At 34.0% G+C, this 18,892-nt stretch overlaps 1 protein-coding gene across 4 annotated transcripts in view; it reads left to right on the top strand.

The window, feature by feature from the left end:
* Positions 1 to 18,892, top strand: part of LOC129799871 (uncharacterized) — a 149,555-nt gene that overhangs the window by 70,839 nt on the left and 59,824 nt on the right. For all 4 annotated transcript variants that reach the window (XM_055844140.1, XM_055844137.1, XM_055844139.1 and 1 more), the window contains exons 4-5: positions 9,525 to 9,747; positions 16,601 to 16,746. In XM_055844140.1, the coding sequence (XP_055700115.1) occupies positions 9,525 to 9,747; positions 16,601 to 16,746 (369 nt within the window). The remainder of the gene's footprint in view (positions 1 to 9,524; positions 9,748 to 16,600; positions 16,747 to 18,892) is intronic.

The following is an 18,892-nucleotide window of genomic DNA, read 5'->3' as shown; positions in this document are numbered from 1 at the left end:
CCTAGTAATAAAGGAGGAGAAGGATCTAGGTCAAATCCGTGTTTCTTATTATCATAAAAGTATTTTCTTCTTGGATCTTTATCAATATTTATTTGTAAAATAAAATGTTCGTAAAATTAAGTCATTTGTTCGTAAAGTTTTTCCAAATCAACGAAAATTGTTCGAAGAAATATTTGTGAAGGAACAAGAAATGCTTATCTAGTGTAACTTTGACAAACTTTTTAATGAATTATACTATTTACAAACTTTGGTAAGTTTCCAGTAATATTTTACAAACATTTACGAATAATTTTGCTAAATATTTTTATCAGTATAGTTTATTTGACAAAAGATTAGTAGTCATAACTATAACTAGAGAGCACTCAAGGGGTCAAGTGGTAGAGCACTCGCTCTATGATGCAAGTGTCCCGGGTTCGAATCTCCTTTAGGTCCCCAGGAATTTTTCTGGCGTTAAAGGGGTTCGGATTGCATCCAGTGAGCTTCACTGCATTTGATTCCACAGGCATGGGACTGACACCCAAGAAGCATTTTTTTCTTAATGTAGTCTTGTAGAATTCTCCAAGTAAGGCACTATAGAACTAAAAATCTTTTTATTTGCTTATAACGATCTTGGTTCCATCACTGAGATTATTATAAGTAAAGTGGCGCACTCTTAAGGATCTTAAAAGCTTCTATAGGAATTTCAACAGAAAATTCTCACTTTAAGTCTTTTAAAAGTGCACTAAAAGACTTGTCTAATACTTGGTTTTATAAGGCATCTATTTTGCTTCTTGGGCAACCTCATCTGGTATAAGAAAAAAAATCATGTCTAGAAATCCCCTTGTGGGAAGGCCCAGTTCCTTAATGGAATGTTGTGCCAGCATTATTATTATTAACTATAATAGAATGATTCCATGAAATCAAGTCCTTTAGCATAAAATTAGCCTACATCTGTACAAATGTTTCAGTTGATTCAACTAATTTTTCTCCAACTGAATTGTGGAGAAAGATTGGCTGAATGCGTATAAAGATTGTAACACTGGGAGGTAAGTTTTTCGATGAGTATTTAACCATGCCAAATCCATTTCTCAAAGAGCTATGGGACTACCGGGGAAAGCCTCAATATAAACCCACTGCCGTGACCACGATACGTGCTGCTTTCTATCAACGTTAAATATGGCAATAACATCACGAGTTTTGGGGAAGTTTTTCACGTAATACGTGACGAAGTTCACAAAACTGAATAAAACGTGAACAGAGTGATCGAATCGGAGATTCTAAGGGGTCTGCCAGCATTGGCTGTAGGCACAGGAAAATACTCCTGGACCTCATGGTGATTCTGCCATTGGCCGTCTATTTACTCAATTCAGAATGTCAATAAAACAATGTAATGCTGAATAATTTTTGGGCTGATGTTTGCTCTGTACTGGCTGAAATGTGGAGGCTGTTTTTTTTTGTTCCTGAGGGAGGGACTCTTCTCAATCAAAAAGTTCCATACACACCATATTTATATTACGGATGAAACTTTTATTTCAAAATGACAAATATTTCGACGGCGGCGGCTGGAAAATCGTCAATTGATGCTGAATGTCGCTTTTTCCCCAATTCTGTGTGCGACAAATTACAAATGAAGAGTGCTAAAAACACAATCCTTCCCCCATTCTACCCACAAAATGTTCAACTTTTCCCTCTTTCCCAATAGCTACATAGCAACTACACATTTTGGAGCATTTGCGAGATAAAATTGAGGAATAACAATGAATGAGAATTTTGGGTGAAATTCAGCAGACTTTCTATTCATTTCCATTTTGGTATGTGCTAGAAAGGGCGCTATATATTATTCAGTGTGATATATAGATGGACATGATGTTTGAGTTAAATTAAAGGGTGACACAATGGGGTTGGTTAAATTCAGGCAACCAACCATGAGATGAAACTTGTTGTATCCACATATATAATAATCCTCCCTCCCAGTGATACATGTATAGCACCATTTACTCTATTGGTGAATTGTCTTTGTCGAAATCATTTGCTAGAGACATGTGCATCACCCAGAAACTAGCTCTAAAATATAGTTTAGACTTTAGCGACACAAGACTACGTTTATATACAAACAATAAGCCGGATTTATTTTTTGAAGTAACGAAAGGGAGTTGGACAATCCAAATTCCACCCTATAAAGAAAAGGTGGGGAGATTCCATTGGAAGTTGATTAAAATCCTACAGTCCTCAGAGTTAATTACCTAAGTTTTTACATAGAGGTCGCTATCAATGGGAGAATTCTGTAACCATGACATTGTCATATGACAAATTTGGATTTTTTATATGGTAAATTCGGGTAAACTATTTGGAAATGCTATTATATCAATTTCTTAGACTTCCACAGATATTCTTGCAATAGAGATTTGATGCTACCTGGTCTCTAATATTTTCCTACTCCGGAATTTACCACGAAAATTAGTCAAATGACATTGTCATATTGTTACAGAATTCCCCTAAAGGTTTTGAAGCAGTTGCTTAATAAAGGTGTTTACAGCTCGGCTTCAGATTGAGGTTGTTGTTCCACAGAAAAACGCACGAATTCTATCGAACTTTGTGCATTAATTTATTTTACACGACTCCTACATATGGTTTCTTCTACAGTTGACGTTTTAAGACTAACTAATTTTTTTTATATAATTACAATTTTTGGCTTATATAATCTACTGGGGAAAAGGTGGGAAATGCAACGATTTGGGGGAATATAAGAAATGGAACAAGGTGAAAGAATGTTAAGAAATAGTAGGAAATGCAGTGTGTAAGAATTTGGGACTGTTTGGGTAAAGGCTTGGAAATAGAGGGGTTGTGATGAGATCACAACAAAGTTAATTTGTATTTCTCTAAATAATAAAGAACCGGTGAGCTTCGGGGAATGGGGTAGCTTAGAAAAAGACGATTCTTCCCAAAGCTTTCGACTCGATCTCCAAGCATTCCTCAGTGCTTAAATCTAGGAATTTTTTTCGAGCCGAAAGATTTGGGAAGAATCGTCTTTTTGTAAGCTACCCTATCCCCCGACGCTCCCCGGTTCTCTATTATTTAAATTATTCGTCGGAAAATACTCAGAATCTACAAAGGGCCTTTACTGGCTTTAAAGGTCTTTGGTTAAATATTGAGTTTTCAAAAAAAAACCAAAATCTTAACATTTTGATTAGAAATAGTTTTATGATGAATTTACATAAAGAAAGATCGCACAAAATCTAATATTGAAAGGACTCTCGCACTCTAAGTTTGATTGAACTAATAAGAACCTGTAATGATGTTGAAAATAGGAAGAAGAGTACGAAAGAAAGGGACATAAATAAACAAAACGTTTAAAAAAGAAAGAGATTTGAATTTTGATTTCATGAAATTTTCCTGATCTAAAAGGTATGTCGGAATCAAAGGACTTTGGGGTTGTTTTTGATAAACTTTTCTTAAAAAAAAAACAGTGTTATCCACAAGAGCTTTGAGGGAATCTATCAAACCTTTTAGCTGCTTAAAATAATCAAAATTTATTTAGCATTGCATATTTGGCGAATTTTGGAAAAAAAAACTGTCACAATTTTTCGAAAAATCTTGCCAAGAAATTATAGGAGTTAAACCAAGGGCCTCTCGACATTAATTTTTCCAAATGTTTTTGCACAGATGCACTGAAACTCACTGGAAAGTTTTTCCTAAAGAGAATTGACTTATTAGTCTGATATATATCGAAATTGTGCGTTAAAATCTATCTAAAAATACATATTTCAGAATTTTACGAAAAACTACGAGCAATTTTGTTTAAGTTCCGGTGCAATATCTGCAAATTTTTTACAAGGAAAAGTGAAAAATAGGTTCACTTTTTATTAAACTTGATGGGCCCCTGAGTTAGACCAACTTCCACAATAAAAAAAAATTGAAAGCTGCATGCTAAATGTCTGAATAATCCCTCAATAGCTTTGATTTCTGTACGTTGATTTATAGCACAGACCAAAGTTTATATCTATTCCTGTCATTATTATTATGAATAATCGGTTTAGGGGTTGAGTGCCGTATACTAGTGAATTTTAAAATTAAAAAAAGACGGGTGAGGAGAAAAAGGCTGTTAGATTTGATCGGTCGGGTAGAGATGAAATGTCACTCTTGAAATAAATTCCAGACCTAACACACGTGCTTTATTATAGGCTCCATTTACAATCCTGAAATTGGGCGATAATTAGAATCCCATCCTCGTCGCCAAGTGTAATATCTTTACCTGAAATTGGGTGATAATTATAATCCCAGTCTCGTTGCCAAATTCAGGATTGCAAATGGAGCTTATAATAAAACACGTGTGTTAGGTCTGGAATTTATTTCATGAGTGACATTTCATCTGTACCCGACCGATTAACTCTAACAGCCTTTTTCTCCTCACCCGTCTAACCTCATACACTACAGAACCTTTCAAAGGATCAAATATGATCCATTTTTGTTGAAAAGGGTCAATTTGACCCTTTTATTTTTACCAGTGTAAAGCAAACGCTACTAAGAATTCTTTTTCGTGCTTCTGAAAATTTTTGGGACGAGTGAAGCAGACTGATACTAACCTAATACGATTCAGAAAGAGAGATGCAACGTAGAGATAATTAGTATAAATCTTAATCTAATCCTACGATGCAAATGGACTCGCAGATTTTATAGAACATTAGAATAAGACTGGAAGAGGACTATATATTCCGAACTTTGTTTATTCTTCAAGCCGAAAAAGGGAAAATAGGTGTGATCATGTTAGAGGCACACCTAAAATTGTGATATACTCAATCAAGACTTTTCTTGCTCAGTTTTAAATTCAATCCAAGGACACATAGTCCGAAATTTTTTATCGTATAAACGTAGCCACAGTGTACATGGAGCAAGTTTAAATTGAACGTTCCGTCCGTAATGACTTCCTTTCGACTTATCTTCTTTATCTTCTCCACACTTCACAAACAATATATATATGATGTTGAAGTAAATGCGCTCAAACTACGTGATCCTACTGCTCCAAGAGATATCCTATTTCTCTGCTATCCTTTCCATTCAAAATGGACTTGAGACAGTATTACTATACATTTATTCTCACCCCGTGCCATTGATATAGTCTTCTAAACAAGAAGAGAAAATATATCTGAGTGATACTTGGGAAAAAGAAAACAATTTCTACAAATTTCTACCAAAATAACCATCCTTCTTTTGTAAGGATATAATTAGAGAGTAAATATCAGCTAGTAGACATGCAATTTGTGCTTTTCCAAAACTTTATCCCATTCATCTTCATTTGAAAGTGTATTACAATCCATATGGAATTGCAGAAGAAAATCTTAACGCAATTAAACAATGCGCCTCATTTGCACAACCATCCAATTAGGCAAAAATTAAGATATTGTTATATCTTCCAAGTTTTTCGCGTCTTAGCGTGAGATTTAGTACACTTTTGAAAAGTTGGCTTCAATAAAAGTAATAAGATCCCTGAGTTTCGAGTGGACTTATGGGAGGGTCCTTGAAAGTCTCAAGTCACTATCTCAAACCGTTTGGCCTCGGGGCTAGTTAATCTAGTAAGAAATAGTTTTCTTTAGCCCTAAAGGACATTGGGCAATTTGTGTGATTTCGGAATTTGACTTTTTTAGTATATATTTCTCAATATTTTCTTTCCTATAATACTAAACCCATTCGATTAGATTTATGCAAGCACTGTTTATTAGAACTCCAAAGCTTTTCCCATGAAAGATATTTTCCATTTTCCGGATCTTTTTCCATTTCCCCCCCCCCCCCCCCAATACCCAGATCCATTTGTAACATCCACATATTTCTTTGAGTCTGAGAAAACTATATTTTCTTCTGATTTATATGATCCTTGCTCAATATGACCTAGAAAGCAATCAGAAATCCTGTCACCAGTGTTGAGACGAAGAATGAGTCGACAATAACAACAAACTATAATACATCCAGCAAAAAATGCGGACACATCGAATAATTTCCCTGTTTTTCTCTCCTTTTTCAAGAGTGTATTTTCTTTTCTCATTTTCTGAGGGGGGGGGGAAGAGGAGGGGTGTATGTGTATGTTTGTTCCATAGCCAGGGTGAAAATCTTTTTGTGAAGTTCAAGCAATACAATAACTTAGAAATGATGTTTTTCTGTCGACTTGACAAATTTTATGGGAGTTTTCTATTCAATGTTGTTGTCGACATAATTCGAATTATGTTTCTGCGTGACAAGTATTTTCTGTTTTGAAATATCCGCCTACCCTCCCGTCATCACATGAGCTTTCATGCTTCTTGGAAGTGCATGTCTGAAACTTTATATATATTTTTTTATACACCGTTAAATATTAAAGAGCTTTTGAATGTAACATCAGTTTGCAGAGAGAGAGCATCATCTTGGCGCTCAAGGAATGTCATTGTTTGCGGAAGGAAGAATAAATTATTAAAAAACTTTTTTTTTTATTTTTTTGTTTGTTTTCCTTGATATTTTTTTTTGCTAAGGATTGCTGTCTGTTAATAATTAAGTCATTATCCTCTGTACATCACTCGCTTCCATGGTCATGAATGAATACAATATAAAAGATTTATTTGTGCAGATGTTCCTAATGCTGGGAATTAAATAATTTACCCATAAAATGTATGCTTCTGTCTTGCTCTTTTGAAGCAAATGAATGACTTATGGTGCCGGAAAAATAAGAAATGACTCACATTTGAAATTTTGGCTGTTCTTCACAGAAACTCAAGACTATCTCATCTGTATTTTATAACGTTCAATTTGTGGTTCTAATTTTTAAATAATGTAGACATTCATTTTTCTTTAATTTAGGGTTGTGGTATTAGTTATGGCTGTCTCGCAGGAATCGTTTACTTTATCATTAATTTTTAACCAGAAAATTGACTATCTTTAGGATTTTGATAAAACCTAAACATCAAAGTCGCATAAAAATTTTAATATCTCGTGAATAATGATACTTTTCCAATGAAAAATGAACATTTTTCTTAGTACATGGCTGTTCTAATGTGCTTTTCTGTCACAACTGTTTGATAGTTTATTGGTATATACAACAATGACTGAAGAAAACAGTCGAAACAGGAACCGATACAAGCCAATTGATAATGCAGAAGCACTTGAGAACAGTCATGTACTAAAAAAAATATTCAGGAAATGCACCAGAAAAAAAAGAACAGAAAGTGACTATGAACTATACCTCCACCCTATGCTATATTATACTGGAAAAAAATCTGATACTGATTGTATTTCAATTAAAACTCTTTACCTTTATTTTTTAACAAAGTGTTGGCAATTTCATCAGGTAATGCTAAATATGATTTTGCCGTAACTTCCTCAAATTTAAATAATATTAATAAAAGTTATGAACGTTATCTGTCAGAAAAATAACTAAAAAATGTATAGAAAATATTAGTTATTTTCTATAAACAAACAAACAAATGAGAGAAGAAGTTTGTCTCGGAGTAAAACTCCGAGCTCTATTTCAACCTATAATACCTAATACCTATTTAATACTTATATATATAATACATTATATTTGATAAAGTTATTATATTGATATTTTCCGTACTTTCCCTTAGAATTGCGATTAAAAATGAAACAAGAAATCGTCGGTTGCGGCTACCTCTGTCGTATCTGCATTTGTTTTGTATCTGCATTCGGAGCAACTACAATACAGACATCCCCTCTTCCGTGAAATACTGACACAAAAGAAATGCAGATACGATTGAGGTAGCCGCAACCGACGAAATATCGACTTCCGGTCTTCGACGACCCACCCATAAGTCAATATTATCCAGGACAGTCTTTCCCTTTCACCGCCACCTCCCCCATTATTACCCAATAAAACCAGGTTTTTTAGATTATTACAAAAACGGTACCAGATTTTTGTTTTCATTTTTAAATATATTTTATCAAGGTGAATATTTAGATCCTTTAGATCCATAAACATTAACATAACTTCAACATATAACAGTAATATAATGTTGGATGGGCGTTTTTGACCATTTGGGTAACTTTTTCAAATGTGTCAAGAAACTTTTGGACGATAAAAAACGATCAATGTGTGGAAAACAATTTTTTTAATATGGTTTTTTTTTTAAATTTTTTTTGAAATGCATAAACAATATTCCTGGATTACGGGCAACTCATTTGCAAAAGGAAACATTTTAAAAAGTAACTTTTTTTCTACAATTTTTCCACCGGATTCCTCGAATATAACTTTGTCAAGAAATTTTTGGCCGATACTGTAATTTTGATTTAATTTTACCGAAAAAAAGAAAGATTATGGTATGAAAAAAAATACAAAATATTGACGACATCAAACCCATTTTAATGGAGAAAATATGCACAAAACGTTGACGTGTACCGATATTTGGGCAGAATTATGTTTAAAGTGACCCATATAATATTTTTTGGATGATATGATGGAAAAGGCAATAAATTCATTCGATTTTATTTTTTTAATTTATCAGCTTTCCCTTGAGCATTTCAGGTTATCAGGAATGAATTTCAGTAAAATTATATCCTAATTATTGTACTAAATTTTCATACGTGATAAATGTGCACGATTAATGAAAAATATGACAGAACCGTCGAAAATAAATAAATATTGGAAAATGCAAAAGAAGTTATACTTCTTCATTCAGTAGTTACAAAATTGGTATTATATAGCGATTATATTCTATTTAGTTATAATCGCTACATTTTAACGTATAATGTGACGTTATTATAACTAGAATAAATAATTATTGAATTTTGGTTGTAAATGTTCTCTATTCACGCGAATATGGGCCCGAATTGGTAAAGTCTTCATCATCATTTTCGTAGATATCAGACATTTCTAATCGTTTATGGCAATAAATGCTCCTTGGAAACTTTAATCGTATTAATATTTAACAACTACCAATTTCACTATTATTTTACTAAATATATATTAAATTTTGTTATTATTTACGTAAATTTGGAATACCGTAAAAATATTGTTTGCTCCTATGTCCGTGTTTTTCAAATAAGCCAAATAAACAAAACATATTGAAAACATATTTAAAAGAAAAACACTTTCACAACAATAGCCGCAAGGGAGATGAGATATGTCTCAATCGAGATGAATATTAAATACATGCAATACGAAATCCATAAATAGAGAAAAATATCATGATATTGAACATAAAAAAGTGAAAAATTCTTAAAATAAAGTTACGATACTGTCTGACAAAAGCGTCAAAACGTAACATTGGGATCTAAATGTATACTTAAATCTTGTCATAACCAAATCTATTGGCTATATTCGAGATTATTGAGTTCTAAGAAAAATTCATAAACCCTAAAAGCCTTGCAACAACATGAGGATTTGTTTAATATCAATTCTGAGAAGAGTAGTGTTTTCCCTTCATATTGAGTTCCTAGAAAATGCAAGACAACTTCCAGGAAACTATCCTGTTCAGAAAAGTAAATGTTATTAATTTGAAGAGATGTCTAAAATCAATTTCAGAAACTTTTCCATGTATTAACCTGCCAATTTTTTCCTATCGTTTCAGGTACAGAGCGGACTCCGACTACCTCTGACAGGCTTGGCACCCCCTCGAGTTCTCATGTGCAGCGCATCGATGGGTGCCGAGGGTTCCGTGACACTCCAATTGCGTGAGGCCGTACAGGCGCCAGACGCAACAGCGCCCCTAGATGCCGCCCTCACGATAGGCTATCCCGATCCTGAAATCCTCGCTGATATGCTTGGCACTCTGGGAAATTTGCAAGCAGCAGGTGAAACTTATTTTTTTTCATAATACGTATATCAACCCCGCATGATGATGGCATAAATCTCCGCCCGAGTCCTCGACTAAATGATATAAATTCTATAAATTAAACTCATACCATCCCTGGGTATCCATTGGCATATCAGCATGAGAGAAAATTGAAAATGCTTCAAAGTCCTCCTTATTGATTTTTCCCCATGTGTGGCAGGTCGAAAGGGGATGCTTGGTTGGGGGGATTTTGATAGGTAGATGGAATGGAAGTGCCTGTTAAAAGGATGTGGGAAATTTTATTCTGAGGCAAATGGATGTCATATCAGTGAAAATTTTCGATTCTCCTTATTTGCATAGTAAATTTTCCCTTTTCTCCCTTCTGCTATTGTGAATATGACGTAGTCTCTTAACTACAGTACCATTCAACAATTCCCAGAACATTCAAGTATTTGCTGCAAAGAATAAATTTGGTTGCTCGAACTTTACGGAGATAGTGACATGTGCAATCGTTCTATCTTTTGATACTGCAAAATTACTGGTTTTTAAAAATTGGTTTTGTTCACTCTAATATCGCTTGTCTTTTATGCGAGAAAAATATTTGTAAAAAATTAAACTTCTTCAGTAATAAAGTATTTTTTCTACTTAGTCGCAATCGATACATTTTATCTCACAAGATGACGTTATTATATCTTGAATAAAAATGCATTATATTTTATATGCAAAACTTTCCTTTACTGCAGAATATGAACTTTTTACGTGATTAGGGTAAGTGTGCCAAATTTCGGCATAGTTGCATATAAGCACCGAAGTCCTAAGTTTGAAATGCAATAGTTTTAATTCTTATTGATATTTTTTGTTACTTCCTTTTCGTGAGGGCTGTGTGGAACCTTGAAAACTAGTTTAGATTCTTTGTTTTCTTTAAATCACTTGCTAAAATATTGAAAAATTAATAAAAATATGGACATTGTTTTGGGCAGTATTCCGGCCACTTTGAGTGAAATTCCGGCCATCTTTTTCTGACCACCTTTTGTAACGCAACTGATAGAAAATTTCAAAACGTCAAACGGAACGAGTTTAATATTTAGTTTAATACGTTTATATGACCAATAAGCTCTGAAATCTTCCGCGTAATTTTTCCTGAAGATCTGAAGAGTACCATATCAAATTTACGCGCAGATTCCCGTAGCAATTTGCACTTCCTGAACTCTTCCAAGGCCTTTTCCACATCATCTTTTTCATAGAAGCGATAGTTTTTTTCTCTGGACATTGTAGAATTCAGAAATTGAAAAAGAAAACATAAAATAAATAAGAAATTTAGGAAAGCAAAAGATGTTGCCGGAATATCCAACACTACCTCACCGGAGAGACGCTCACAAAGTATATACTTTTTTATGCGAAATACATTATCCAGCTGGGAAATTTTACCCGAAATTTAAAGATTGATACACTATTAACATAAACAGAAACAATCTTTAAAGAAAACTAATCAATTTTCATGAAAAACACCGAAGGAAAACCTTCTGCACTTCACCACAAATCGCAAGACTGCTAGAAACGCAATCGATCTGTCACATTTTTTGTAATACTCTTTCCACACTGAGTTTTTACAACGCAATTTAAATTCAAATTATACCTAAAATTTAACAGTCTTTGTGTTAATACATCGTAAAATAAATAAATATTTAAAAGCAAAATGAATTCATTGACTATTCGAAGATTACATACGTAATTTTAATTAATTTATTTGCATGGCCGAAATTACAATCAAAGTGGCCGAAATTAGAAGCTGGCCGAAATTTGGCACACTTCACCTATAGAGACGAAATAATGATAAATCTGCGACATTATTTTAGTATAAATAAATAGTCAAAAATTGCTTCTTGGGTATATTTTTGAGGATATACACAAAACGATTCTAAACATTTTTTTTCATTTTTGAATATGTTTCATACAGTGTTGAGATGCACTTTTTTCTCTATAGACCAATGGCGTTCAATTCTTTTTTTTTTAATTGTTTTCCAAATTTAAAAATTTAAAGGATCCGATAGATCGTATTACTTGACCGATTGGAACGAATATGGATCCATTTGAAAGGCCTTTGAATCCCGGACGAATTCCTCGATTTTTATCCAAAATTTCACGAGTTCGAGCATCCTGTAAAGCTCATACGCCTCTCCATTCAAGAAAGATGCTCAAAAAATTGCAGAACATATCTGTAAGTCGGAAAATGTGGCAAAGAGATGGAGAATTTTCCTTGCATAAATACCAAATTTATTCGTTTTGATATGCATTGGAATTTTTTTTAGGGAGTACGCTAGAATGAGATAGAGTACCTGGGGCTTTTCTAAAGGTAGCACAGAAGTCTGAAGGTGAAAAGTAGAGCAATTGAGTGCGATTTCCGTCTTTTCTCTCCAACTTGCTTACCACCCTTCACCCATTCCAAAGAGACTTTTCCTATATATCCACAAAATATTACTATACAGATGCTTCTAACAGAAATTTGCTTTTCTTGTCTTACATTTCCAATTTTCACTCTATTGTGAACTTTTCCTACTTTTCAGCATCGTGATTTATTTTTGGCAATTTTGAAAATTGTCATTGTGACGAGTGTCTTTCTTGCATTTTTTTCTGCACTTTAACAATCGCACAATTTTAAAGTTTATAAGAGACAATTTAAGATTCAAGAGAGAGTGAGTGAATATCCTCAGTTTAAACTATAACATTGTACAATTTACATAATAGACTCATGTTAAATCACACTATACTACTGTAGGCTTCATCTATGCGAAATGGTTAAGATTATAGGAAGATGTTTGAACAATAAATCTACAGCCTTCATTTTCATTGTTCCTTCACTATTCATGCCATTATTCTCCCATGTTTTATTCTTCCCATCCATTCTAATTTAACTTCCTATACTGTTCGCCAACGGAAGAGGTTGTGAGGGTAAATACAGTAAAATTGAATGTAGTGTTTGCATTCAGAATCAAAATAGTGGCAAAATTTTCTTTTCCATACCAACCAGGGGCTTGATGAAGAATAGAAAGGCAAAAAAAAGGCTAGAAAATATAATACAATTTTCCCTAGAATTTTTCTCAATGCGCTTTTCTCGCTTTTTATCCTTCATATTAAATTACATTGCACTCAGAATTTTTACTCGTATTCCGAATACAGGAAAAACAGTTGTACCATTTATCAATATCAGCTTAGTAAAATGAAGACAAATTTAGGATATGCAAAAACAGAAAACACTTTTGTCAAAGGAATTATGCCTTAACTTAATCTTTTTGATTATTTTCTTGTGTTTGTAATTAATTCTCAGTCACTGACGAAGATTTACAAGTAAACATATACTTCAGTCGAGAAGATATTTTCTACGGTAATTTTATTCCTTGAAGAAGATGAGAAGAACTTTCGCAACTGCGATGAATCTTTGTAAAAAATTATCAGACTCTCATGACAAAGAGATGGCAAAGCGTCCCAGCTTTGTGGAATGCTCGAACTCACGAGATAGAGCTCACCGTGAATTAGTGAAAATTTAAAAAAAAAATCGGTACTTTACCGATTACTGCAGCCGGGTACGAAATTACAATATTTTTCCAAAAAAATCCAAATTTAACCAAATGCAAAGTTCCAAAGTGGTTAACCTTTGACCATTAATAATTCAAAATGGCAAATTTTCCGGTCACAGGTATGTTTAGGCGAAATGTTAGCCTGGACTAGCTCTAAAACATATCATTGAAAAAGTTTGGGCCAATTTTGAGAAAAACAAAAAAAACATGTTTTTGGTTGGGTTAAAGGGGGGTGGTGGGGAGGGAAAAAAAACTTTTCGAGATGTTGTTTTTTTTATTGGGAGTCATCGAGGACTGGAAGTCGATATCTCTTACCGTTTAAGCTCTAGAACGGTGACAAGTTGAAAAAAAAGACGATTATATAACTGCTTTCTGTTTGAGTTCAAGCAGTAAAAATGATCATTCGGGGTCAAAAGTGGAAAAGATCTGCACTAAGTAAATATGTATTAAATTACGATCTTGGAGACGACATTAGTTAATAGATAAAACGCTTGCTTTAAGAAGCAAATGTCCTGAATAAATGAGACTTTTGACGACCTTCATACAGGAAGGAAAAGATTAGGGACCAGACCAGCATATGTGACGAGTCATAGGTTCCATTCCAAACCCTTGCATTTATTGCCTTCAAACTTTAATATGACAGTGATCTTGCAGTGCTGCTTGGAGAGCCTTTATTAGAAAGGTTCTCCATTCGTTAGGTTTAGACGTTCCTATCGGCCAAAGGCTAGATGGTACGACAGCCAAGGGTTATAACGTTAGGGTGGTGTGAAGTGTTAACGAGCTCAAGCATTGAGATATCTTGTCTATAGTGTAAAAACGGGCAGGTTTTTCATTCTCAGAGGTAGGCGATCACTGTAGAACAGATGACTAGACCACCACAAAAGTCATAACGATGGATCGACGTTAATAAAGAACAGGAAGACGCTCAGTTCTGACGCTAAGGGGTTCAAAATCTTAGACAAAACGTCTTACTACATCACTAGAAGTTCCAGTCTTCATAATTTTTGGCCAGTAAATTGAGTATCAGGGACAGTAAAAGACGGTATTGACCTTGGGTTCCTTACTCCTTTTAATTTCTCAAGTCTAGATTTTTAATTTCTCAAAGCTTGAGAAATTAAAAGGAGAAGGGAGTCAAAGGTCAATATACTGTGTTTTACTGTCCCTGATTCCAGTCTTCATTTAGTTCTTCCAGTCTTTAAGAACTCACGATTCGTGACTTAGGAAGAGGTCCTCAAATAAGAATTAGAAGCAGATGACACGTTCAGGGCTTGTCATCAAAGGGCTTAGAAGATCTTAATAGGGATAGCATCAACCCAGTAAGAGTTCGGTTTCAAATCATTCCCAAAATTGCGACAAATGCTCAAATGCTATGTCCGGCTCCAGACAGCCGTAGAAAGCGAGTTTGGGGTTCATGAATGACCTACCGTTGCTTTCACGGAACAGTAAGGAAAGCAATGGGAGGCCTGAGACCCTGGAAGCCATTAAGTGTCGGCAACTATCGGACTTAAAAATGCCTCAGGATCAGTAGGTCAGGAAGAGTACAGGTGGGTGAATTTGATCAGAGTTTGGGAGCATTGCTGAATGCAATAGCTTGGCCCTATGGAGAGCTAGATGATGTGAGATTAGGTACAACGATACTCGTTCAATAAGCAGCTCATTCAAACTAATCTCATTGGGAGTGAGTTATTGCTCCTTATATGGGTTTCTCGCATGAATTTTATTCTTAAGTTTAAATGTCTTATTTTGGTGCCATTTCTATGACTCGCCACCAGGGAATTTTCGGTAGTGTCACAACAATGGCATGGAAACGAAAATTACGTATAAATCTATCTTAATGACCTGGACACACTCACGACTTAAGCCGAGAGACGGCTTAACGTAATTATAATCAAAATAATGATTTGAATAAATTCCCTGTACTTTCCCACTAACTAAGCCGTTTCTCTGCGTAAGCCGAGTTGCGGATTAGTCATAAACTGATGGAAATGTAATCTCCTCATTATTTTGATTATAATTATGTTAAACCGCATCTCGGCTTAAGTCGTAAGTGTGTCTAGGTGATAAAATGCAGGAAATTTACAGTAGACTCTCGCAAATTCGGCTCTTTTAAGATCGGGCTACTTTTTAATTCGGCCAGCGGTTACATTTGAAAAAAGTTTGTTGTCATTTTTCAAGTTTGGTTATGATTATCAAATGAATCAAATATGCTCAAATTTGGCATGTTTTGTCTTAGTTTTGATGTGATTTTGCATTATTGAGGGTTTTTCATGCAATTTACGTTATATATGAGTGTATAAACTCAATATCTATATGCACATGAATAAAAAGTCGTTGCATTTCAAAAAGTTTGTCGCCCGAATTTCTGTCTAATTCGGCTGACATTTCGGTCCCATATGCCCGAATTTGAGAGAGTCTACTGTACTCAAGATGCTAAAATTTTGATAAATATTTTATACAACAGGGTTGAACAAGTACCGTTTGAAACCGAATAAACGTCAAAATAAGTTTGTCCAGGTAGCGTTTTGACCATTGACGTACAATTTTCATTTGACATTTAATCGGTTTCAAACGGTTCTTACTCATCTCTGTCTTACAATGTACAAAGGCTTTAAAGTAACAAGAAATCTGTAATATTTCCATTTACTCTTCTTCAAACACTCTTATTCGAACTTTGTAGAGAATATTTCTATACAATTAAGCTTGAATCCAAGCAGTACGAGATATCAATTTTAATATTTTCAAAGACCCCCCCCCTCCAGCATAATTTCAAAACAAAAAGCTCTCTATAACTGTCTTAATTTAATTAAGCGAGATTCTTTTCAGTCCTTTTGTGCTACTTAAAAAAATAGATTTCCCTGCATAAGCTGTAGAATACAATTAAAAATTTTGCATAGTTTAAAAGCAATACTCTGCATTTTATGAGCATCACTTAAGAGAAGGAAATTGTGCTAAATTATCAAATAACACCCCACTCCCTTTACAAAAGCTTGAGATACAATTAAAATGCATAGCAACTTTATATTGAGAAATTCATCAGATATTCACTATGTTTGTCAGAAGGAATTTTAGAGAGCAAAATAGAGCAGTTTCTCATCACTAAATAAAGACGGGAAATGTGTTCTCACCGAAAATCCTCTTTAAAGTATCTGTTTATGGAAGTGATATTTAATTCATATAATGTGTTTGGAAATTTACCCATGGAGTTTTAGGGACACATGAGACTCCTATTTACATTATAACCAACTACATTTTGTGGAAGCTAAATCTATATCTCTTGTATCTCTTTCGTATTTACAGCAACCAATACGAGCAATAGTGGTAGCAACAGCAAAAATAATAATGAGGCATCCACATCAAATACCAGCAATGTTAATGCGATGTCAGTGAAAAAGGCTCGACCTAAAACAGCATCACCAACTCGTCACGGTCCACAGCAGTGTCAGGTGAAAATTTAATAACACTCCCCTTATATACCATAAACATTTACCAGCTTTACCAGGATCTATCGTTGTTTTTCCAAAAATTCTCCCCCGCACGACAAAATCATATTTCGGAAAAGTTATACAAAAGCTTAGAAGAGCTTTCTTAGCCCAGAACGTTACGATACGAAAGAAATGCAAAAGACGGACAAGACTTGGCGTCTATTATCATTTTATCAACGTTCATGCTTACTAAATTGCCAAGCAATTTACAATGTCATCGTCGTAAATTGGTTTCACATTCATTTCACTCTCTCTCACTCTCTTCGAGAGCTCGAGGAGAAATTGCAAATTCAATGCCATCATTAGCTTTCTTCATTTAAAATGACACAGGCTAAACATACACTCAAAGTGGAAGTTAGGTCCATAGATCAAGGGAAAATTAATAATATATTTTCTTCCCAAGCATCGCTCCTTGTCATCTCACTGTAATTATACTGTATACGGAGCCATTTGGAGCGAAAGATTATGGAATTTTAGCATTAAGGAACACTTTAAATAAATCATGAATGCTTTTTAGCGTTCTTAAAGCGAAAAGTAGAAAGGTTTTAGAACTTTTTACGATTTTATAAAACTCATTCTGGGCAAGTGATGTCTGAAATTCCATTCTGACCAGAATTAAGATAGAAAAAAAATCCTGCTTTTACTTAGGATTGAACCTAGGGACCTCTGGCTACTAAGTGGAAGTCACTTGCAATAATGAAACATTAAAAACGGATGGATAAATTTTGTAAATATTAATAGCCGATTTAATTGTTCGAATTGTACTGTTCCAATCAACAATCAGCGTAAAGTCCTGTAATATTCCTTATTAAATCAGTTACCCCCGTAACTCAATGATCCAGCATTCGCCTCGGTAGCTAGACATCCCCGGTTCAATCCTGGGTGTCGGTACATTTTTTTCTGCCTCAACTTTAGTAAAAATTGTTGATTTAGGGTACATTAGGCTAATTGTGCATCGAATTTGCTCCTGAACTTTGAGATTTCCTCACTATTTCAGATGGGGAAAAGAAAAAGACACCGAAAGTGAACTCCAGAGTGTAGGGGAAACTGGTGGACCACCTAAAATTGCGATTTTTAAATTAAATATTAGACTTCAGGGGACGAGACCTGTATGAATTCTTAATATGACTATGATAGTCATATTCTAATAGTTTAGAAATAAAAATCGGTGTTCGATGGTTCCCCAGTTTCCCCTAAGGTTTTCATTCGTAGTCCTTTTTCTCTTCATCTATGTGAAACAGAGAGAAAATCTCAAAGTTCAGCATTAGATTCAAATAACAATTAGTCTATTTGTACCCTAGGTTCCACTCGTCCTAGCTTGAAGCTTACAATTATCAAATACAATATTAATGGGTAAATTTATACAGTTGAACTCGGTTTGTAACGATATTTTTACACCAAGAAGAAAACGGTAGAGTTGAATTAACTCGAATTATATCAATGTTATTGCTACCCTTTTTATGTAAAATTTCATCTCGACTGAAGTATATGCTTAAATGTTTTCGTTTTAAGAATATACTTCAGTCAAGAAGATTTTCATGTGACAAAGTTCATACACTGAGAAAAAAGAGGGTGCGATTTACTTTTTTTCCTCATAACTTTAACATTTTTAGGTGTAAAAATATATCAACATTTTTTAATGTTAATTTAACGCCTTTTTAAGTGTAAAATTAATATGAAAAAGGGTAACATAACCCTTAATACACCTAAAAAGCAAAATATTTACACCGATTTCGGATAAATAATGCAGGGTAAAATTAACATTTCCGGAATGTTATTTTAACTTTTTCGGATTTCTCTCAATGGAACATCATTTAGAAATATACCTAACAAAACCCGGGGAACTTGAGATCAAGAAAAAATAATAAAAAGGAAAATAATAATAAGAAAAATAAAAAAAAAATAAAAAGGAAATGATAGCATAATTAAAACATAAAATTGCAAAAATCAATCCATTTTGAAATTTTAAAAAGAATTATTTTAATTTCAAAAAATAATTTTTTAACTCTTATTACGAGTTAATTTAACTCTTAAAACGAGTTATTTTCACTCTTAAAAAGAGTTATTTAACACTCTTTGTCATGTTAATTTTATGACAAAAAAGTTG

Source organism: Phlebotomus papatasi, chromosome 1 (genome assembly GCF_024763615.1).
Source record: "Phlebotomus papatasi isolate M1 chromosome 1, Ppap_2.1, whole genome shotgun sequence".
Classification (NCBI taxonomy): Eukaryota; Metazoa; Arthropoda; class Insecta; order Diptera; family Psychodidae; genus Phlebotomus; species Phlebotomus papatasi.
The sequence above is the reverse complement of the archived record's forward strand: the minus strand, read 5'-3'. Positions and strand labels throughout refer to the sequence as shown.